The 20,906-nt window shown below is 51.2% G+C and overlaps 8 protein-coding genes across 8 annotated transcripts; 6 read left to right on the plus strand and 2 right to left on the minus strand.

Moving 5' to 3' along the window:
* The first annotated feature begins 275 nt into the window (after positions 1 to 275).
* BDV17DRAFT_262049 (uncharacterized protein) lies at positions 276 to 1,888 on the plus strand. Its single transcript, XM_073757735.1, has one exon. It carries the CDS (start codon positions 601 to 603, stop codon positions 1,729 to 1,731), a length of 1,131 nt encoding a protein of 376 aa, XP_073616027.1. The 5' UTR covers positions 276 to 600; the 3' UTR covers positions 1,732 to 1,888.
* On the minus strand, positions 1,883 to 3,559 carry BDV17DRAFT_262051 (ubiquinol--cytochrome-c reductase catalytic subunit CYT1). The gene is made up of 5 exons (XM_073757736.1): positions 3,385 to 3,559; positions 3,126 to 3,274; positions 2,951 to 3,013; positions 2,488 to 2,885; positions 1,883 to 2,438 (listed from the first exon to the last, which is right to left on the minus strand). Exons 1-5 carry the CDS (start codon positions 3,457 to 3,459, stop codon positions 2,173 to 2,175), a joined length of 951 nt encoding a protein of 316 aa, XP_073616028.1. The 5' UTR covers positions 3,460 to 3,559; the 3' UTR covers positions 1,883 to 2,172.
* A 610-nt stretch (positions 3,560 to 4,169) lies between these two features.
* On the plus strand, positions 4,170 to 7,393 carry BDV17DRAFT_77219 (exocyst complex component Sec10 family protein). Its single transcript, XM_073765108.1, has 3 exons — positions 4,170 to 4,706; positions 4,758 to 7,011; positions 7,071 to 7,393. Exons 1-3 carry the CDS (start codon positions 4,592 to 4,594, stop codon positions 7,339 to 7,341), a joined length of 2,640 nt encoding a protein of 879 aa, XP_073616029.1. The 5' UTR covers positions 4,170 to 4,591; the 3' UTR covers positions 7,342 to 7,393.
* A 406-nt stretch (positions 7,394 to 7,799) lies between these two features.
* Positions 7,800 to 8,957, plus strand: BDV17DRAFT_262054 (putative extracellular SCP domain protein Pry1). The gene is made up of 2 exons (XM_073757737.1): positions 7,800 to 8,355; positions 8,434 to 8,957. Exons 1-2 carry the CDS (start codon positions 7,981 to 7,983, stop codon positions 8,929 to 8,931), a joined length of 873 nt encoding a protein of 290 aa, XP_073616030.1. The 5' UTR covers positions 7,800 to 7,980; the 3' UTR covers positions 8,932 to 8,957.
* EifCb (translation initiation factor eIF3 core subunit b) lies at positions 8,958 to 11,830 on the minus strand. The gene is made up of 4 exons (XM_073757738.1): positions 11,656 to 11,830; positions 11,388 to 11,580; positions 9,786 to 11,307; positions 8,958 to 9,735 (listed from the first exon to the last, which is right to left on the minus strand). Exons 1-4 carry the CDS (start codon positions 11,726 to 11,728, stop codon positions 9,307 to 9,309), a joined length of 2,217 nt encoding a protein of 738 aa, XP_073616031.1. The 5' UTR covers positions 11,729 to 11,830; the 3' UTR covers positions 8,958 to 9,306.
* Positions 11,831 to 11,997: 167 nt separating this feature from the next.
* On the plus strand, positions 11,998 to 13,904 carry BDV17DRAFT_262057 (SWIB/MDM2 domain protein). Its single transcript, XM_073757739.1, has 5 exons — positions 11,998 to 12,419; positions 12,498 to 12,634; positions 12,731 to 13,180; positions 13,233 to 13,286; positions 13,345 to 13,904. The coding sequence occupies exons 1-5, from the start codon at positions 12,413 to 12,415 to the stop codon at positions 13,528 to 13,530; spliced, it is 834 nt and encodes a 277-aa protein (XP_073616032.1). The 5' UTR covers positions 11,998 to 12,412; the 3' UTR covers positions 13,531 to 13,904.
* Positions 13,905 to 14,091: 187 nt separating this feature from the next.
* BDV17DRAFT_262064 (putative DUF221 domain protein) lies at positions 14,092 to 17,303 on the plus strand. The gene is made up of 4 exons (XM_073757740.1): positions 14,092 to 14,542; positions 14,602 to 14,769; positions 14,832 to 15,993; positions 16,054 to 17,303. The coding sequence occupies exons 1-4, from the start codon at positions 14,360 to 14,362 to the stop codon at positions 17,052 to 17,054; spliced, it is 2,514 nt and encodes an 837-aa protein (XP_073616033.1). The 5' UTR covers positions 14,092 to 14,359; the 3' UTR covers positions 17,055 to 17,303.
* Positions 17,304 to 18,532: 1,229 nt separating this feature from the next.
* On the plus strand, positions 18,533 to 20,818 carry BDV17DRAFT_281479 (F-box protein; the record flags this gene model as incomplete). Its single annotated transcript, XM_073760030.1, has 2 exons — positions 18,533 to 18,872; positions 18,954 to 20,818. 2 exons carry the CDS (start codon positions 18,533 to 18,535, stop codon positions 20,816 to 20,818), a joined length of 2,205 nt encoding a protein of 734 aa, XP_073616034.1.
* Between the last annotated feature and the right edge of the window lie 88 nt (positions 20,819 to 20,906).

The raw sequence follows: 20,906 nt of genomic DNA on the forward strand, positions 1-20,906 counted from the left end.
GGTAACCTACGTACTTGCCTTTTACTAAATGCGACTCAGTCGTTCCTTCCTTTCTCTTAAAGGTGTAAGTACCAAAATACAGTCGAAGAGATCGAGATCGCGCCATCTGAATGACAGCTTTCGCTGGCGGGATCGCGCCATAGTCTCTGGGGAAGATCTGCTGTGATTGGCATTTTCGATCCAGGATCCTGGGGCTGACCCTGCACGATGCGCTAAAACCTATAATCCGGAGTGAATTTCGATCCCAGGATTTTCTACTTCACATTCTGAACCTCAGATCCATAATGGCCCCTTCTTGGCGCCGTCCCAGCGGCGGCGGCACAACCAGCCTCCGCGCCGGTTTCTCCACTAGCCAATCTCGTTCCGAACTCCGTCGGGTCTTTGCGAGGTTCCTTGAGCCGACTCGCGCTTGGAACCAGTGGCGTTAAGCGGTTGAACTTGACTGGAGGAGATTTCCAGTAGATTTCTAATCGACCATGGCAGGATTCGGACCAGTCCCGTTTCGGTCCATGATGGAAGTCTATATCAGAGGCCTGAATCCTCCTTAGGGAGCTGCGACTCTGACCTGGCCCCTACCGTACCTATTCGAACACCTTCAACATGCAGAACGACCATTCTGGGAGCCAGTGGCGAGAGGAGGCTGTCGGCACCCCTCCCATATCGATCTCGCAGTCATATACCCTCGAGCAGCTGAAAGAAGATCTCCTTCCACCCAGTCAGCACGATCTCTCAGCCCGCGATCTCCCCGAGACAACGCCCACCCGGCAGCAGGCGTCCATCTCAGCACAATCCCTCGATCAGAATGAATATCTACCGGGCAAGCTTCCGCTTACTCACGGCGGCTTCGACGATAGCGCCGTCGTCGCTCAAACGACCGTCCTATACCTAGCCTACGGTTCGAATCTAGCGTCGAAGACCTTCCTGGGAATGCGCGGAATCAAACCTCTCTCTCAGCTCAACGTCGTCGTTCCAGAACTCCGGTTAACATTCGACCTTCCGGGCGTCCCTTACATAGAGCCTTGCTTTGCAGGAACACACTTCCGACGCACCTCGGAGGCCATGGACGGAGAGAAAGCCAGCGATGCCGCCAACACTTCAGGGAAGCACACGCTCCTACAGAATGAAGATTGGGATCAAGATCGCTACACAGGGCCCCTCATAGGTGTTGTCTACGAGGTCACCCTGCGCGACTATGCCAAAATCATAGCAACAGAAGGCGGCGGACGCGGATATAAAGACATCGTTGTCACCAGCTACCCATTCCCCGAAAACTACAACCCCGCCGACCCAATCCCCGAGCAACCAGCCACACAACCCGTGAAAGCACATACGCTCCTTTCCCCTGCAGCGATAAAAGACCTAATGCAACCCTCATCACACGCAAAGTCAAGTCCACGCCGCGCGCAACCCTCCGCCCGCTACCTCGGCCTAATCAAGACCGGCGCAGAAGAACACAACCTCCCACTCGTATACCGCGAATATCTATCTCAGATCCAGCCATACCGCAGAACAACGATGCGTCAAAAGATCGGCATGTTCGTTTTCCTCGTTACGTGGGCTCCCTTCCTCCTCGCTGTGCTGGCGATACAGAAGATTTTTGCACGTCCGGATGGGCGCAGTCCTGAGTGGGCGGGCAGGTTCAGTGATTTTGTCAAGGTTGGGATGTGGAGTAGTTATGATTATGTGTTTTCGCGTGCGTTCGGGGATGGGGAGAGGACTGTTGATCGTTGAGATTGGGATAATGTTTAGGAATGCTGTACATAGATGGTTCTCTAATGTAAATACTCATACTCGAGCAACAGGGGCAAAAAAAAGATACCTAATAAAGGTTTATACCAAGATCTTGTAGCAAACCTCAACTTACGTCACCTAAATAGCTAAATTTAACAAACAAAGGGAAATAGTGGCATTGGTTCTTCACAAGATTTTAGACGGGAAATAAATATCTAAGATACAGATACAGGTGTCCTGAGAAATATCTAACAAAAACAGGAGGAGAGTCCATCGAATCGTGTCCAAATCCGAATCCGAATCGAAAGACCGAGGTGAAAGATGGGTAGTAAACGACATGGGTAACGAGAAGATTGAAGAGGGCTCGACATTAATCACAGCTCGCTAGTCGTCGCTAGATCCTTCCCTTTTCATACTTTATACAGTCTGTTTGGAAACCTCCTAGCGCCGGGGGACGGGAGGGCTGTAGACGATCTTCCGCGTCTTGATGGGGGACCACTTGTAGCGCTTGACCCAGACGCTGAGGGCGAAGAGACCGGTGAGGAGGGTGATGGCCTTGAACCCCATCTTCTTGCGGTCGTCCATCTCAGGCTCGGCGGCCCAGTTGAGGAACTCGACGACGTCCTTGGCCATCTGGGAAGTGGTGGCGGGGGTGCCGTCCTCGTACTCAACGACACCATCGAAGAGGACACGGGCCATGGCAATAGCTAAGGAAAGGTTAGATACAGGTCGAGACAAAGCAATAGGCATACATACCAGTGCCGGGGAAGTAGGGGTTGAAGTTCATGCCCTCCTGGACGGTAGCACCAGCAGGAGGCTCATCGGGGTAACCAGTCAGCAGACTGAAGATGTAGTTGCAGCCACCGTGACGACCCTTGACGATCAAACTGAGATCCGGGGGCAGAGCACCACCGTTGGCGAAACGGGCAGCCTCCTCGTTTTGGTAAGGAGCGGGGATGTAGTCGGACAGCTTTCCGGGACGCTTCTCGATCTCACCCTGGTCGTTGGGCTCGGTGTCGTACTCGTTCTCTTCGGCGAAGGCCTTCATCTCATCGACGGTGTGCGTCACACCGACGAAAGAGCGCCAGGGAACACGGGTAAGGGAGTGGCAGCTGGCGCAAACTTCACGGTAGACCTGGAAACCACGGCGGAGACTGGACAACAAAACGTGAGTAAAAGTACCGACAGGGAGCTCGAGGTTAGTTTGGAATCAACTCACGCCTGGTGATCGAAGGTCTTGTTCCACTTGGCGTGCTCCCAAGGGTACTGAGTAGCGTGCAACCTGAACGCGATATGTCAGCTGCTTGATCAACTTGGACTTCAGGCTGTGGTTCGGTCGGGGGAGCGGAGAAAGCCGAAGTCGATAGCCAATTCCGTGACATCAATCGACTCACCCCTCCTCAGCAGGTGTCATCGCAAAAGCTTCCTGTCCATAGAGATACGTAGCGGAGCCCAGGGCGATGGCGGTAGCGACCGACGCGGTGAGTGTGAGGTGGAACGGGGAGCTGGCGGATTCGGCACCGGCAGTCGAGGAAGACGCTCGCTGGACGAATTATCAGTCATTGACCATTTCAGAGAGTGGCAGGCCATGCTATAGAGCGATTGTCCTCACCCATTGAGGCCAATGGGTGCGGAGGCCGGGGTGGTACGTACCGAGGAGGTCTTGTTCAAAGACTGACGGGCGAGGCCCCGGAAGGGCACGCTGCGCAGGACAGTACGTGCCAGCATACTGATTATGTGAAGAACCCTCCGATGAAGAGATAGAAGGAAGGTACGGTAGCCACAGACGGGGGAGAGGGGAGGGGGGCCGGGTGAGCGCACAGGAGATTGCTTTCAGAGGTGAAGTCGAGGTTGTCCGAACAGTCAAGTTTCTCGCTGGTTTGGAATTGCCTAAACCTCGACGCTGATTGGCTGGCGGGCTGCCGCTAACCATTCTCGGTGAAAACCGGAATAACAAATTACGCTGAGCCGCAGTGATGGCACCACTATCTCTCAGCAGTGCATTTACGAACTGTCTGTGAAAGTTGTACAAAATGTTGGTTCTATGTGATTGAACGTCCTGAGCAATTGCATTTACTGTCTGTTCCGGACTTGCTGGGCCGTCCCTATTCTGCCGATGTTGATGGCAACCCGCTTCAACCGCCGTGCCTACAGCTCCCGGGTCACGTCAGCCGGTCTGGGCAACGCAGAGCATCATCAACATTGAAAGCTATACAAGGCCTGCGGCTGGCTTCTGACAGCCTGTGTAGTGGCTAGTGCTAGTGCAAATTCCTATCTCGTCAGTCATCCTGAATATATTGAAAAAGAAAGAAGTCTGCGGTATCCCATATGTTGTTTAGCTTTGGGCTCAAGATATATATAGTCTGTCGGAGAGGCCTCAATCAATACCAATTATTACTCCACCTGCAATAGTCTGGTTCACAAAGCAAAAAAGCACAAACAGGAAAATGCTCACATATTCCGCTAATAGAACTATAGAGAAAAGGTCCTTGAAGCTTCTATAACCTGTATACCTTGCTATTTTGCGAGGCCAGAGTAGACGGAGCGGAAGGGGCAAATGCCCCGCCGATCCTGTCGTTTTCCCCAGCTGGTCTCAAGCTATAAAGTGTCCCATACACCCAGCTTTCAAGCTCCGATCAATGATTGCTGTACGATGTTCATACTTCCTCTGTCGATAATTTTACAGGTTGGATTCGCCCTGGCCTAAGAGTGGTCTGCTTTCCGCCAATCGCCCGATTCCCAGACCGATCGAAGATCGTGATCATTCCAGACCTCGCGTGGACCCTGACGGCGAGCCTAGACAACCTGACAACAAAACATTCCGGTGGCTTCCTCCCAATGAAGGATCTGGCAAGACGAAATGTCCAAAGCGAGGAATGGGCTAGGCACCGGCGGGAAGCCTCCTCGTCGCGATGTGCTGGCATCGCTCAAAATGGCCTCTATGGAGGAGATCTCCAGGGCCTCTCTCCCCGCAGGTAATATACAGCTGGATCAACAAAACAAATGGAATATCTGACCAGTAGCAGAAATCATGTCTTCAATCCTCGATTACCTGCCTCCCGTCGACCTCATTCGAGCGGCCCGTGCGTCGAAGCTTTTGCGCGAGATGGCATACGATGATTCACGATGGGTACAAAGACTGAAAAGGATAGGCTGCTGGGATGAAGTGGAAGCTCGCAAATATGCGGAGAAGATACACGGGACAATTGCCAATAGGGCGAGTGTTGAGCTGCAGGAATCAGCTCTCGTATCAACGCCGAGCCAGCCAACTATCGAGGTGACCGCGGTCTCGGACGGTTTTGACAAGATCAACCTGTCTACATCTGCCACTGATGGTGCAGTGGTCCTGGAAGATGACCCGCTTCTGCATGTGCTGAAATCCGCCAAATCGATCCGGGGAGAGGCTCGACAGGAATATGGAAAGATCCACGCCGCGTTGGCACCATTCTATGATGACATTGTCACTCTTGGACCGTCTATGGAGAACTTGATTTTCCAGAAATACAAAGACCCGCAACATCAGGCACAAATTTTGTCTCAATTACAGGCCTTTGCTAAATGCGACACGACACAAGGTTGCGAAGAACGGCATGAGCACTTGCGAACCGCTGTCTCGATCTTTGAAACGGCCGCGCTCAAGGAGTTTAGGCACGGCTACGAGACTGATGACATTGACGACCGAATGAAGAGTTATGCCCATGTTCTGTTTACGTTGAATGGCGGAGGTTCTGCTTCCGAGCTGTTTATCCATCATAATCATATAGTTACGAAGAAGTTCGAACTTGGCAAAGTCAGCGATTGTATTGACGCATCAACCCAGAAAGTGAAGCTTCACCAAACGCAAGTCTTCTTCACTCGCTTAAGTGTGGCCTTCAATGAAGAGGTTTCGATTATCAACCGTGCGTTTCCTCCAGACCTGCAGACAGCCTCGCCGTTCATTGAGAAGGTGGGCCGCGATGTGCTTTACCCTTTTCTGACGGCAATGTTCGATGAGTTACATCGCTCGAACAAGGAGTCGTATCTCATTGCGGTATCAAGTACTTTTGCACAGAGCATGAATCTGTGTGACAATCTGCTACCCATCCAGAATTCTGTCGATGCGTTCGAAGGGCTTTTACACGAAACCATTGCCGGAGTATACGAGCCGCATATGGATCTTTATCTGGCGGAAGAGTTGGACTTCTTCCGAAAAGGCTCGGAGGCTTCCGTTGGAGAGTGGGATAGACAACTCTCTGAACAAGCTGCCTCGACTGAATCGTTCCTCCTGTCGAACGTCAACAGGCAAGCTGACAAGCGAGATTTCTTGACATCTTTCAAAAAAGTGATTATGGCGCCGGTGAACATTCTTCCAGGTTTCTCATCGACGAAATCGAGCGAACAAAAGCTGGATCGCAATTCTATTAGCGGCGACGCGACTTCTACATCCAAGACCAATCGGTTCTCCACAATATCTTCACCCGGGACCCCGGTAGCTGAAGCCCCTACTAGCGAACTCGCGGCGAAAGCGGCTATTATGAAGTCTAAGATGGAAGGTATCCGATCTCTATTCAGCATCGAAGTGGCCTTAGGGCTAGTCCATGCGGCTAAATCGAGCTTGGAGCGCGCGGCGCAGTTTACAATGATCGGAGGTGAAACTGGCGCGGCGGTCAAGCAACAGTGTGAAGCGATCTTTGTTGCTCTCTTGCGTATTCTCGGCCACGGCCATCTGATTCAAGGATTCAACAAGGCGGTCGATCATCTCTCGAATTATCGACCTCGTGAACAAGGCGATCGCGATCAATCCGGCGTTGAGCCATTGGTAACTTTCCTCGAGCTTGTAAATGTCGGGGACCTCATTCTCCAAATGATCGATGTCTTCTATGAGCAGGAATTGATCGGATCCAATTTGACCGATCGGAATGATTTCTTGGACCCGGCCGTGAAGGAGAAGAAGAAGTTTGAACAGAACCTTGATGAACGTGTCGCAGCTGGGCTGAACAAAGGAATTGATGTCCTCATGGAGGAGGTGGACTATATCCTTGCGACAAGGCAGCTCGCAACCGACTTCAATCCGGGCGTCTCTACTGACCCTCACCGGAAGACTATGGATGTGAGCGTCACGGAAGCTGCAGCGGCTGTGGTGGACGTCGTCTCATCACATACCCAAATGCTCGTTGGGAGCACAGACAAGAGCACACTTGATGTCTTCAACCAAGAAGTTGGCCTGCGCCTCTTCACTGCTCTTTGCAAACACTTGAAGCGACAGAGGATCAGCATCGAGGGCTCCTTGAAGCTCATCAGGTACGTAGCGAATAGCTTCTTTCCCTTCAAACTTCTCAACCCATACTAACGATCTACAGTGACATGAACCATTACTTCAAATTCATCCAGAGGCTCAAAAACAACGAGTTACTCGTCTACTTCAAAGCCTTCCGAGAGTTATCACAGATCTACCTCATCGACCCCGGCGATGCTAAAGAATTAGCGAATCTCATCGCCGATGCAGGTCGATTCTCTGGGATTTGGCGAGTAGAAGAAGTGTACGAGTTCGCGGAGAGACGGGCAGATTGGTTCCAGATCAAGCGCGATGTCGAGCGAGCTATGTACGGGATCGGGTGCAGTGTTATGTAAATGTGGTAACACCTTTGATATATATAAATAAAATATACACCTGAGAAGTACGATAAATATACAAATTTATCTTAGGCAGTTTTGGTTTTGTTAGGCAAAGCGAGGTCTAGGCCCGATGTACCTGACGTCAGTCGGCGCCTACTGCGACGAGTAATTAAGAGCTCTGATCCATACTCCACAGCGCTTTTGTTTTTCTGCAACTCTTCAAACAGATCATGTTTTACATGGCGTAGTATTGGTGTTCATTTGGCTGAAGACGGATGTGGTCTGCAGCCCATTCTTCAGCCCAACACGACATGTTATTTTTAGAGGCGTCTATAAGTATAGGTGCTGCCTCACCACCACTCAACCATCCGCGCTATAACCCATTACATGACTCCCTAAGTAGCTGAATGCTTAGTTTGAGTCAGTCTAGAGCATTTGTTTTCTTCAGGTCCGAAACAGTATGGCACATTGCCTTTTTTTTTTTTTTTCATCGCTAGCTTTGTATAAACGCAATCCAGACGAGCACTGAAACCAACAAAGCTACTGCCGAAGCTCTATATACCAGCACGAGCCACAATTATCCAATTATTCTCATTTTACCATTTCTTTTCTAAAGTGTACAGTTATATCTATTTATTTACCTCAGCTACTACAATGCGCCTCCTACTACCATCAATACTCCAACCACCGCACCCTCGACACCATCCACCACTCCTCACTCTCCTCCTAACAACCCTCCTCCTCCCATCCAGAACCTATGCATCCGCCCTCGCCCTCGCCCAAGATAATATCGTAATCGTCACAATATCATCCATATCCACCGCCACCGCAACCACCATCGAAACCGCAACAGCAACCCCCGTCGTCCCACAAGACCCCTCCTACACCTCCCCACAACAATTCAAATCCTCCATCCTAAAGACAACAAACGCCTACCGCGCCGCGTATAACGCCTCAGCGTTAACCTGGAACGACACCCTCGCAGACTTTGCAAAGAGTTGGGCGGGGGGTTGTAACTGGGAGCATTCTGTACGTATATACCTTACCTCTACTATTCCCTCTCCACACACATATAGGTAGTCGAATGTTAATTATGATATAATACAGGGCGCGCCCTACGGCGAAAACCTCGCATACGGATACGTCAACGTCTCGAGCTCGATAACCGCCTGGGCGGAGGAAGCTTCTCTCTACGACTTCCACAAACCAACCGGGTTCAGCGAGGAGACGGGGCACTTTACACAGCTTGTTTGGAAGAGTACGAGGCAGGTTGGGTGTGGTGCTGTTGATTGTGGCGTTACAAGTCTTGAGGGTGCGAGTGGGAATGGAAGGGCGCAGGGGTGGTTTCTTGTTTGTGAGTATTTTCCGGGGGGGAATGTTGTTGGAAGGAGGGATAAAAACGAGCTTTTTCGGGGTAATGTACAGGAGAATGTGGTGGATTTGGGAGATTTGGATGGAGATGGAGATGGGGAGGGAGATGGAGAGGAGACTGATTCCGAGAGTGAAAATGATGAGAGTGGAAGCAGGAGGGTATTGCGCTGGAGTATCAGGGAGATAGGGTGGTGGGTGGGTCTCATAATGTGTATAATGAGCTCTACATTATAATTATCAGATAATCAAGTATGATTAGCTTTGAATTGCGGTATTGCTGGCTGTCATTGTCTGTCATCATTCATGCTACCAATGTCATGCATATAGACTTTCCACGCTGGAAAGATACAATACAGATCTATTCGCTTCACTTTTTGAACAAATTCAGACAGCCCCTTCCAAGCTGGAACCACGCCAGACGAACAGCATAAAGAGGCACATAAGAAGAGGAAGGAAATAGGCGGCAGCAGATGAAGAGGACGGCGGGGTGGACTTGGTTTGGTTTGGTTGGGCTGGATATCGACGGACAGACGGAGGTGGATGATATAGAGTAGGAAGATGAAGGAGAAATGAAGATGAATGAAATTAGATACGAGAAGAAAGGGTAATTCAACCAATGACCTCTTCAGTTTCCTCTAGGATCTCCTCCACAATCTCCTCGATGACTGTCTCGCCCTGGGTTGCGGAAGCGGGGGGAGCATCCTTGGCGAGCTTGGGCTCGTCGACCTCATCGACCAGGCCGTATGCGTCCTTCTCCTCGGCGAGGAGCTCCTTCTCCCGGCGGAGCCAGGCAACCCACTCGTTGAGAACGCGCTTGCGCTTCTCGACAACAGCGGTGTTGGCAATGTCGACAGCGTACTTGTCTTCCTCCTCGAACTCCTTGGAGTACTCGCGGAGGTTCTTGCGGACTTGCTTCTGCTCTTCCTTGCTGAGGAGAGTAGGGGGGCGAGGACGCCAGACGAACTGCTTGAATTTATCTGTGGGGTTCTCGGCGAGCGTCTCACCGGAGAAAGTGTGAAGGTTGAATCCGTTTTCCATCTAGTTACTGTTAGTAATTAGATAGTATTGGATAGATTGTGGGAACATACCTGGTGAGTCCACATACTGGCACTGCTGACAACGTAACGACCCGTGGGGTCCCAGTCAATGTCTGTGACACCGTAGTGGTCGACCGTTTTCATTAATTGCAGGTTGGCCGCCAGATCCTTCTCGTTCTCGTTCTTCTCGCCCTCAAAGTCCATGTCCCAGAAGTCAAGATCAAAGCTTGACTGAGAGTGGACAGTTGCAACGACAACGAAACGACCCTTGGGAGACCAGTAGATGGCGTTGCTGGTCTTCTTCTCAATAGTGCGAACAAGCTTGAAGTTGCCGGCCTGAACGCCCTTCTTCTCCGGAGCGAAGAAGGAGACGGCGGTCTTGGGGGGAGCACCAGCTCCAGTGGCGTCACCGGTCGTGATGAGAACGAAACGGGCACCGTTGGGCTCCCACGAGAAGTTGATAACGGTGTCCTTGAGACTGTCGACTACCTCGACGGGAACACCCTTCTCGCGGACACGGAAGATCTCAAGGTTGGTGGCCAGAGACTTCTTGGACTTGGAGTGACGATCGACCTTGACGCAAACGAAATTACCCTGGGATTGCCAGTGCAACTTGACATCGGAGACGTTGAAGAGGTTACGGGTTCGGACAATCTCCTTGGAGGGGACGCTCATCAGGGCGACACGAGCAGGGTTGCTGCCGATTTCGGGGGTCCAGAAGCAGAGAAGCTGTTCGTACTGCTTGACACCGTCTCGGTTTACCGTCGCTGGCGACCACTCGAAGTCCATAACACCATCGACCTTGACCGATGTCTTGCCGAGCAAATTCATGCGCGGGAGTTCGTAGATGGAGATTGACTGGCCTTGGAGCATCCTAGCGACATACTTCTCATCGGCCGACCACTTGAAAGCTGGCCACTGAACCTTCTTCTTCGGCTGAGTCTCGCTCTCGGGTGCGGCCAGGTCGTGAGAAACGAATGAACGCAGGGGCTTGCCTGAGACAATGTCCCAGACAATGATGTTCTTTCCATCCTCCTCGTACGTAAGGACTGGGTGGCCCTCTTCAACCTGAATGGGCCGGGCAGACCAGGTGGTCAGGTAGCTCTCACCGGGCGAGAACTCGATGAGTTGCACAAACGGATGAGGGAACTGCTTTTGTTTGGCGAAAGTAGAGCCACCCCACAGCTGCACACCCTGTGGGTGGACAGACGCGAGGTATGTACCCTTGGGGGACCACTGGACGAAAAGCTGCGTCCAGTGAGCACGATCCACGACATTCTCCGGCGGGTTGTTCTTGTTGTTCCAGAAAACTCCAACCTTGTCACCGCGGTAGAGGGCGAACTGGTCACGAGCGTTGGCGTCTCCGATCCATGAGCGTAGGTGATCCTTTTCTGTGAATGGTTCGACAGTCGGAGGCTTGTATTCTTCGTCGATGCGTCCTTCCCGGCCATAGCGTTCAATATCCATCAACTTGTTCACAAGGAGTGTGTGTTTCTTATCAAGGGGAGTTCCGTGCAGCTGCTTCACGGCGGCGACGGCTTGTTCTGGGGTTTCGTATTCGACGAAGGCAAATCTAGCAGGCACCTCATGTTAACTATTTTATTCCTCCCATTTTGATTCTGTAAAGTATCCCAAATCTCTACCGGTACGTACCCTTCGGACATGTTCTTTTCATTGAGGGGCATAAAGACGGCATCTTCGGAGGTATGGCCGACCGTGTTGAGTTTCCTCAACAAGAATTTGATGAGCTTCTGTCTGTTTTCTTCCGGCACAACGGGGAGACCATCGATGACGACAAATGTATCCAGACCCTCCTCGAGTTTCACTTCGTACTGCGCTTTGAGATCTAGCAGAAGAGAATAGGTTAGCGACTAATACCGAAGAGGGGCTCGCAAATTTGACGGCGCTGGCTGTAACGTACCGGAGAAGTCAATCTCCTCCTCCTCCTCTTCATGGAGGTCCTGTTCGGACAGAGTATCGAAGCTGGGAGCCATGATTGCGTTGACGCAGACGGCGGAGGTGATGGAGGCAGCCGCGATGGATCTCGAGATGAAAGAGCAGCGACTCTGGGAGATGGAAATCTGCTGGCGGACCCCGTTTTGGCTGATTTTAGGGCAAAAAGCACAAATCACAACCCACACCCGCTTGTGTGCGCGGACTGACTCAGAGCTGAGTCATATACTGCAGCCTGATTAACCAGGCACCCACCCGTACCCAAGAAAGCTCCGAGCCGCTCATACTCTTAGTCTCTTAGTCGTTGCGGCTGGCCTGCACATCCACATCCGCCCGGGGAAGTCAACGACGGGCGCAACGCTCCACGCTTCCTCCCGTCTTAACTTCTCGCTGCTGGTGAAGCTGCTGGCTGTTGCGGACCGGCTTCTATCGTCCTTTGTCACGTTCTTCCTAGATCAGACACCACCTTGCTCAATAATTCTGTTTTCTACCAATTCCGCCCATCATCACGCCCCGCCGGTCCTAAGCGCCAGCGCTACACCCAGATCCCGACGATCCTCTTCAACAATCTGGTCACCTCTTCGTTCCCAAGCGACCACCGCGTCACCCGAGACGTTCGCAACATTGCAGCAGCTCATACCTGTCAGCAATTGTGACAATTGCAGCTATAGTTTTACCTTTTGCGTCTTGTCTCATTTTCAGGGCATCGCCAAGCTCTGAACAAGATGTCGCGTATGTTCATGATCCCCGGCATAGCCGCGGCCGACGTGCCTGTCAACCGACATCATTCCATCTGACTTTCACAAAAAGTCTCCCCAGGTGTTCGCGATCAATACATACCCATCATTGATGCGATTCTATCGAAAAGCGATCTGAATACGATCTCTGAGAAGCGCATTCGCAAAGGTCTCCAAGATGAAGTTGGCTACGACCTTACCCCGCAGAAGGTCTGCGCTCTTGTTGCACATTATCTCTCACTCTTCCCTCACTACGATTCTTTCTATATAATTGACCAAGGTTCTGACTTCTTCTTACTTTTCTAGGCTGCTATTAAGGAACTCATTATGGAGAGGTTCGATGTCTTCGCCGAGAAGAAAGGCATAGGTGCTCCGGCTCCTGCAAATGGCCATGAACAACGCCCCGATTCTGCGACGCCTGTGGAACCATCTTCCCCCTCACAATCATCAACCGCACAGAAACGCCAGGCTGACAGTGCCGAGTCCGATGGTCGCTCGAGCAAGACCCCCCCACCCAAGAAGCAGAAACAGAAGCCGAACCACGATGTCGATGCGGACGCGCTGTTCGCTGCAAAACTGCAGGCTGAGGAGAATCTCCGAGCTCGTACTACACGGGGTGCTGGCACGCGCAAAGCGGCACCGGCCAAGAAGAAGTCCACCGCAAAGACAGCGAAGAAGGTCAAGGCAGAAGATGATTCAGACATCGGGTCGGGCTCAGAGCCGGAAAAGAAGGTGAACCGTTCAGGGGGTTTTCACGTATGTAAAATCAACTGACAGTAGCGATCACGTTGCGCTAATGCCTTCTTAGAAACCTCTCAATCTCTCGCCGGCGCTTTCAGCATTGCTGGGGGGTGAGGCGACGGTACGTAGCAACAACCAATGGAGTGATGTGTTACAATTGAAGCTAACATTGTTGGTAGCTCTCGCGGCCACAGACTGTGAAAAAGCTTTGGGAGTATATCCACGAGCACGATCTTCAAGACCCCAGTGACAGACGCCAGATCCGTTGTGATGACGCTATGCGCGCTGTGTTCAAACAGGATCGTATTCATATGTTTACGATGACAAAGATACTAAGCCAGAACTTATATAGTCCTGACGAGTAGCCCGCCCAACATTTCATACTCCGGCAAGGCAACCGGCAGGATTATTGTCACCTTCACGAATTTTTGATATTACTCATTGCACCGCATTGGCAGCCAGGCGCTAATTTCTCGGTCTTTTTTGTTTCTCATTATCTCGTTCATCTCTACGTCGGCATCTTCTCACTGTATATTGTCATTACCCTCATTCTTGGGCCAACTGTCTCTCCTATTTTGCCTCATTTTCCATATGTTTTGACCATCGAATCCTCTCCAGCGGGAGTTGGTGTTGACTTGCAGGCAGGCGTGATTGAATCACCATCTAGACACTTGCTATTATTGGAAATGGCCATATTACAAGAATCTTAATCTCAAAGCCGTAGTTATGTTATAACCTTCCGAAACCGAAGATGGTAGTCTGCATCTGCTCAGTGGATTGCATAAAAAGTGCATAAATTTATCGAAGCGCACAAAGTAACTACGTGCATAATTATGCTGCTGACTGAGCATCTGCAAGCCGCGATCAACAATCGTCAGGATGAATTGTCACTAGCCCGGAAAACTAAAAGATCCCAAGGTCACAAAGAACAACCTGTTTCTGAACGATAGAGTCCACAACCTATTTTGCCTGACATTGCTTTCCTCGATCACACCCGAGTTCATGTTACAGAGCCACATTTGCTAGCTTGCGACAGCGCGACAGTGCAACGCGCGACACTCTTTCCCTGACGTCAGTTGTTGTCGCCCATCCTCGAGATCGAACCGGCAACCTAATCGACACCCAGCGCTCCGATGCATTGATAAAGGCGCATCCCATCGATACAATTCAACGAACTAGAGTCCCAACGCTTCGATGACCATGTCGTTCACGGAGTCTGCCGTGGCGGCCATGGTGACCGCAGTTACCCACTCAGACAATGGGACTGGCGATGGAGACCCGGGACGCCAATGGGGCGACCAGCTTAGACCGCGGGATATGTATACGCAGCTTGCTATAAGTTTTGCTTTGGGGATACTGGCATTTCTATCTTTCTGTGTAGTGGACATCTTGCGAACGTGAACAAAGGCCTGCGCTAACATGTTCTCACTATGCAGCTTCTACGGCCGAAATGGACGGAATTGTATGCGGCTCGGCGGCGACAACATTATGCGGCGGCTTCTCACTTGCCAGAGCTTCCGGATAGCTTCTTTGGATGGATACCTGTGCTCTATCGGATTACTGAAGAGCAAGTTTTGCGCTCTGCGGGGTTGGATGCTTTTGTTGTATGGCTTGGACTTTGCAACATCCTTCGCTCTAGGGTGCGCTAACGAACCCCTTGTCATAGTTTCTTTCCTTCTTTCGATTTGCGATGAAATTCCTTTCGACAATCTTCATCCTTTCTGCGGTCGTCCTTCTTCCGATCCATTATAGCTACACGGGGAAAGTCGGTATTCCGGACTGGGATAAGGATATCGATGTTGGTAAGGACGGAAAGAAACGAGTGATTACCGATCCACCGTATCTTTGGACGTATGCGGTATTTACCTACATATTTACCGGTATCGCCATATACATGCTGCTGCAGGAGACGAAGAAAATCATCGAAATTAGACAGAAATACCTTGGCAGCCAGACAAGTACGACTGATCGAACTATTCGGTTGTCGGGAATTCCTGATGAGATGAGATCTGAAGAGAAAATTAGAGAGTTCATCGAGGGGTTGCATATTGGGGAGGTTCAAAGTATTACGCTTTGCCGGAACTGGAGCTCGCTGGACGGTCTGATAAAAGAGCGGTTCAAGGTGTTGCGAAATCTGGAAACATCCTGGGTCAAGTACTTGGGGTACAAGCGAACCAACAAAACCGGCGACACTTTGCCTCTAAGACATCAACAGCTGGCTAATTCCAGTTTCTTCTCCGAAGACGATGAGAGAATGCGCCTTCTTCTGGAGAATGGACAGGATGACGCGTTCACTCGCGCCAAAACTCGACCGAAGAAGCGCTTGTGGTACGGTCCGTTGAAGTTACGGTACCGGCTGGTTGACGCCATAGATTATTACCAGGAAAAACTGCGGAGACTCGACGAGCAGATTAAAAGCGCACGTCAAAAGGAGTACCCACCGACTGAGCTCGCATTTGTGACAATGAAGTCGATTGCTGCGGCACAGATGCTTGTCCAGGCTATTCTCGATCCCCGTCCGATGCAGCTCCTCGCTAGGTTAGCCCCAGCTCCGGCGGAAGTCGTCTGGAAGAATACCTACCTGCGTCGCTCAAGGCGAATGCTGCAGTCGTGGACTATAACGCTGGTTATCTGCTTTCTCTCAGTTTTCTGGTCAGTGTTGCTCGTGCCTGTTGGCACTCTCTTGAGATTGGAAACCCTTCACAAGGTGTTCCCTCAACTGGCTGATTCTCTGGCTGAACACCCTCTGGCTCAATCGCTTGTCTCGACTGGTCTTCCCACCTTGGTGTTCTCGCTTTTGACAGTAGCGGTTCCCTACCTATACAATTGTAAGCGTCAAACCTGTCCCGACCACTCTAGATTGTATTGTTACTAATTGCTTGTCATAGGGTTTGCGAACCATCAAGGAATGATGTCTCGAGGAGATATCGAGCTTTCCGTTATCTCGAAGAGTTTCTTCTTCTCGTTCTTCAATCTATTCGTCGTTTTCACAGTTATCGGTACTGTGACAAGCTTCTATAGCTTTTGGGAGCATCTCCGTGATTCCTTCAAAGACGCCACCACTGTTGCGATTGCTCTAGCTAAATCGCTGGAAGGTTTAGCACCCTTCTACATCAATCTTAACATCCTTCAGGGTCTTGGATTATTCCCACTTCGGCTTCTCGAATTTGGGAGCGTCTTCCTGTACCCTATCAACTATTTCATGGCTAAAACGCCCCGAGATTTCGCTGAGCTCTCCGCCGCCCCTACCTTCAGTTACGGGTACTCGATTCCACAATCAATACTGATCCTGGTAATCAGCGTGGTTTACAGTGTGTTTCCGTGTTCGTGGCTGGTATGCTTTTCAGCTCTGGTATACTTCACGATTGGCAATTTTATCTACAAGTATCAACTGCTATACGCTATGGATCATCGACAGCATTCAACTGGACGAGCATGGCCGATGATGTGCAACAGGGTTCTAGTGGGCCTGGTGGTTTTCCAGCTTGCTATGGCAGGCTTGATCGGTGCCCGAGGTCTTGCAGGGATTACCCCGTCCTTGCTTATTGTGCCATTGATTGGGGCCACGGTGTGGTTCAGCTACTTTTACACCCGGAGCTACGAACCGCTTACCAAGTGCATCGCATTGAAGAGCATCTACCGTGACTCAAGCTCGGGCGATATCTCTCCCACAGAGTCATCGATATTATCACCTCCTCTTGCTCTCGACCGTGATGCATTCCCAGTCAGATACGGAGGGCAGGTGCTGGGGCTGAAACTAAAGAAATATGTGAATCCTAGTCTGATACTGCCCCTCGACAGCGCTTGGCTTCCGGGGCGCGATCCCATACCAGATGGGCTTCAGGAGGGGTTCGAATATTTTGAGGACCCAAACCTTGCTTCGGTCTGAGCTACTACCAAGAGTAGAACGAACAATGAATGGGTGGGCTGCTGGATTATACGAAGACTTTGTTCTCGCTTTACGTTTGCACATAGATATCCCACCTCTTTTTTCCCTCAGCGTTTTGATGTACCTATTTTGCGATTTTGTCTATACGTCTTACTGTCGATCGCTCTTGGATGAGTCTAGTGGCTGTAGGAGGCGCTGCATGGTATGCGGAGTATATTAATATGATATGAATATATTGCTCGCCCACGGACATTGTCTACTTTGTCTCTCTAGTAGAATCGCTGGAGATAACATGCGCTGGTGGGATGATGACGACAATGGCAGACACTCGCAGTAGCCCTGCATTAGCAGTGCATAGATCTTCAGAGACGGGATTGTGATCCTGACATAGATTGAGAGCCAGGTTCAGTTGTGGTGTGGTGTCTCTACTCTCCGGGGAACATTTGTTTCTTTTTTCGCGGCTTTCCGCGGCTCTTCCTTTTCCCCCCTCTCTCCCCTTGTCTCTGTCTCACGATAACCAGCAGAACTGCCTGGCTTTCCTATCGAAATCAGATTGAAACGTTGTTGCTACTAATCGGCGTGTGAGAGAAACTTTGTAAGCTCATTGACACCCATTTATGTGATATAGCACTAACTTTTGTCATTCTGGAGAAAGCACGCAGACCCGCTTCGCCCACGATCTCCCTCTGGAGTTTTAGCTCCTTCTAGTTCGCCCAACGCCAACGCCCTCGGGGGACCCGCTCTAACAGTCGCCTCGCTGCAAAGCCCGTAAGTCTGATTCCTCACTCGCCCAAACCTGCCCCCTTCTCCTCCGACGGATCCAACCCTCGAATGCTCCTCGCAACCACTGGATCACTCTTTGCCCTCGACCCAGTCAACGTTCTTCAAACCTCCGATTCTCGTCCAATTTTCCCCACCGTGCCGCCTCCGATTGCCCCGTTTGCGGTTCCAGCCATGCGGATCATGACAATTTGGGCTCCGCACTGGAGAACTCGATCCTGGGCCTTGCCTGCGGGTGCCCTGGTGTCGACGTCAGAACGCCGTTTATCCCACCACTAGCAGTGCCTTTGTGGTGCTGGATAGCGATTACCAGGGTCAGAAATGGGAGTAATAATCGGAGTTGGGGACGTCAGGTGGCCTGAGACTTTGCTCAATTTATCATTTTCAGCGCCTTTCGGATGGTTACGTTTTTACGTCTTTCTCATCCTCTTGTCTCGTTCGGGGGTACTCTACAAGTGCCGACGTTGCCGTACATTGCCACCGTCTACTCAGCATTCTTTCTCTGCCATACAGACTAGCCACTTTGGCAAAACCTCTGCTGTGCTAATTGATTTGACGCTCTGATAACGACAAGGCGACATTCCATCGTCCATATCGAAGACCGAGCATGATTGTTAGCGTTTTGGCCAAGTTGAAACTGCCGTGAACCAGTCTTCTATATCCTGATAAAGATGCCAGCATTTTCCGAGTTCAATCCCATGGATGCCGAATCAACAGGGGTCTCCGAAATACCTCCTGCGGTGACTAGAAGGCTGTTGGAATATGTACCGGAAGACTCTCGCCGTTCTTTGCGTCTAACATGCAAATCTTGGGCTCGGGCTGTCGATGAAGTCTTGCCTCCATACATCCCACCAGCGAATATCGTCCCCTCAGAAATCCTGGCACAAATATTCTATCAGTTGAGCCCTCGCGACTTTGACAACGCTCGGAGGATCTGCTCGCGATGGATGCGCGCCAGCCTGAATGAACGTCTGCTAGAAAGTATGCTGAAGCGCGCAGGCTGGTGGGATAGCTGGCTTAAGGATAACCAAGGTCGGCGTACTAGCTATTTCGACAACAGGGGACTAAGCCCGGCGTGGAGAATGAGCAAACGATTCGCGACTGAGTGTATCTTGTCAGGCCGAAAGGAGAACGTCGAAAGGAGTGGCTTCTTGACGACTAGCATTGTCGATTTCTCACAGTTGTCTCAGGCAGACGGTTTGTCGGATTCCAAGGACTCGCTTTATTCCTCTTCCTTCGCGAACGACGTGCCGGTCGCGTCTAGCTTCCATCTCAGCGGTTGCGGAAACTACCTGCTTGTGATCTCTGGTTGCACGATCCACGTATATGAACTTCTGACGAAATGCACTGGGATGGCTGAGCTAATGTCCGCTGAAGATCTGAGGCACACTGATATCACCATTATCGCCAGCATTACCTGCCCCGTTGAGGTTTTGTCGGCCGCCATTGACACCAGCACTTCGACATTTACTGTCGCGGCTTTACTGCACAATAGATTGGGCATTATCTGCAACCTTGTCTCAGTAGATTGTCAGGCCAACGGTCGTTCACGAGTTGTCTATGACGAGACGAGTAGCACTTCGACCAGAAAAGGTCGCTTCAGGAGCAAGCATTCCATGGAGATGTCGTCTCGCCACTTCTTCTACGACATTGGCTCTACTGAAGACCCACCGCATAGTGTTTCGACCTGCCCTGGCCATCGCTGTGCTGCGTTTGGCTCTGACTCTGGGATCGAGTTGCGTTGGGTTGACCGGCAAACCAACAAAGATTATCGGAAGCATCTGCCAATGTCACAACCTTCTGAGATTCTGCATTTCATGCCAAACCGGGCGGATACACCTCTAGAATTCCGACTACTCTCATCTCTGGCTGGCCCAGGCGTGGGTGGTTGTGCTTGCGAAAGTCTACCACCCGGTGAATCGTGTCCGTCTTGCCCTTTTCACACAGCGGAGAATGACGTTCAGACGTTCAGTCGCTGGGCGCCAGAACAGAGAGACGAGGTTGGCATGGTCCGAACAACGCAATGTCACCATTATACAGCAGTTCCAGTCAATGATGGCGTACATGTCCTGTTCGTCGAGCCACGCAGCGGGTTTCTCTGTGTTGGATCGGATGCTCCAATCGACGGGCCAACGAGTCTCACTAGAGCACTTGTTTGTGTTCCTCCGTTCGAGAACAACACACCAGACGCGCCTAAGGCACCGCTTCCTACGGCCTTCGCGTCGGGTTCGGACTTGAACTGGGGACTTCGAGTAGTGTCTGCATACGGAGACCGTCTTGTTCTATACTCGGTGCCGCTAGACGTATTCAACGTACTGAAGAAAGAGCGCGAGAGGCAGGGTGATGGCGTCATGGCTGACAGTGACCTTGCGCGAGACTTTTTCCTCAATCAACAACGAGGCCACAAGCGTCGAGGCAGCCTAGCACAGAACCAGAACGGAGACTGGGAGTTCCTCCTCAGCATCAGCTACAGGCCCACTGCAATGATGTGGCCGTTTAAGATTTACGGGAAGGAGATCGGTCGAGTTCAGAATGTCGTTGAACTCTCCCTCCAATCCTCTCATGGCGGCGCTCGCATCTGGGCATTCAGCGCCTCCGGCGAGACTAACATCATCGATGTCGATACCTTTACGTCTACTTCCCAGACCGCATCCGAAATCCCATGCAAGACATTCACCATTGGCGCCGACGGACGCATTGCATCCGCGCAGCTCGTCAACCGCACCGAACATGGCCTCGTCACTCCGGACGCTTCGCGCAAATCAAAGCGGTATCCGTCGCGTGCTGAGTTCATCGGTCGACACATGCTTCGCCAGCATAGCAGCCCGACGATGATCAAAGGAACCAATGCATCAGCGGCTAGCGATTTCCTGTTGAGCGCCAGCAGCAGTAACGACGGGCGTCCTTCGTTTGCGGCGCGAATCGTCGATGTCAAGATTCCTGAGTTAGAAGGGAGATGGATGGATGCTGAGGCCGTCTACTAGATTTGGGCCCTATTCCTGCTTTCTCTCTCTCTCTCTCTCTCTCTATATATATATGTGAATTTAGCACTTGGTATGGCGCGGTACATCT

This window comes from Aspergillus undulatus, assembly GCF_047715775.1.
Source record: "Aspergillus undulatus strain CBS 261.88 unplaced genomic scaffold BDV17scaffold_21, whole genome shotgun sequence".
Classification (NCBI taxonomy): domain Eukaryota; kingdom Fungi; phylum Ascomycota; class Eurotiomycetes; order Eurotiales; family Aspergillaceae; genus Aspergillus; species Aspergillus undulatus.

Bases quoted from the DNA above. Each gene is read 5' to 3' on its own strand.
- BDV17DRAFT_262049 (XM_073757735.1), top strand. From the start codon at position 601: ATGCAGAACGACCATTCTGGGAGCCAGTGGCGAGAGGAGGCTGTCGGC.
- BDV17DRAFT_262051 (XM_073757736.1), bottom strand. From the start codon at position 3,459: ATGCTGGCACGTACTGTCCTGCGCAGCGTGCCCTTCCGGGGCCTCGCC. The intron at 3,275-3,384 runs GTACGTACCACC...TAATTCGTCCAG, and splicing joins CTTTGAACAAGACCTCCTCG to CGAGCGTCTTCCTCGACTGC. The intron at 2,886-2,950 runs GTGAGTTGATTC...TTTGTTGTCCAG, and splicing joins AAGACCTTCGATCACCAGGC to TCTCCGCCGTGGTTTCCAGG.
- BDV17DRAFT_77219 (XM_073765108.1), top strand. From the start codon at position 4,592: ATGTCCAAAGCGAGGAATGGGCTAGGCACCGGCGGGAAGCCTCCTCGT. The intron at 4,707-4,757 runs GTAATATACAGC...GACCAGTAGCAG, and splicing joins CAGGGCCTCTCTCCCCGCAG to AAATCATGTCTTCAATCCTC. The intron at 7,012-7,070 runs GTACGTAGCGAA...AACGATCTACAG, and splicing joins GGCTCCTTGAAGCTCATCAG to TGACATGAACCATTACTTCA.
- BDV17DRAFT_262054 (XM_073757737.1), top strand. From the start codon at position 7,981: ATGCGCCTCCTACTACCATCAATACTCCAACCACCGCACCCTCGACAC. The intron at 8,356-8,433 runs GTACGTATATAC...GATATAATACAG, and splicing joins GTTGTAACTGGGAGCATTCT to GGCGCGCCCTACGGCGAAAA.
- EifCb (XM_073757738.1), bottom strand. From the start codon at position 11,728: ATGGCTCCCAGCTTCGATACTCTGTCCGAACAGGACCTCCATGAAGAG. The intron at 11,581-11,655 runs GTACGTTACAGC...CTCTTCTGCTAG, and splicing joins GGAGGAGATTGACTTCTCCG to ATCTCAAAGCGCAGTACGAA. The intron at 9,736-9,785 runs GTATGTTCCCAC...AACAGTAACTAG, and splicing joins CCAGTATGTGGACTCACCAG to ATGGAAAACGGATTCAACCT.
- BDV17DRAFT_262057 (XM_073757739.1), top strand. The intron at 12,635-12,730 runs GTCTGCGCTCTT...TTACTTTTCTAG, and splicing joins ACGACCTTACCCCGCAGAAG to GCTGCTATTAAGGAACTCAT. The intron at 13,181-13,232 runs GTATGTAAAATC...ATGCCTTCTTAG, and splicing joins ACCGTTCAGGGGGTTTTCAC to AAACCTCTCAATCTCTCGCC.
- BDV17DRAFT_262064 (XM_073757740.1), top strand. From the start codon at position 14,360: ATGACCATGTCGTTCACGGAGTCTGCCGTGGCGGCCATGGTGACCGCA. The intron at 14,770-14,831 runs GTATGGCTTGGA...CCCTTGTCATAG, and splicing joins CGGGGTTGGATGCTTTTGTT to TTTCTTTCCTTCTTTCGATT. The intron at 15,994-16,053 runs GTAAGCGTCAAA...TGCTTGTCATAG, and splicing joins GGTTCCCTACCTATACAATT to GGTTTGCGAACCATCAAGGA.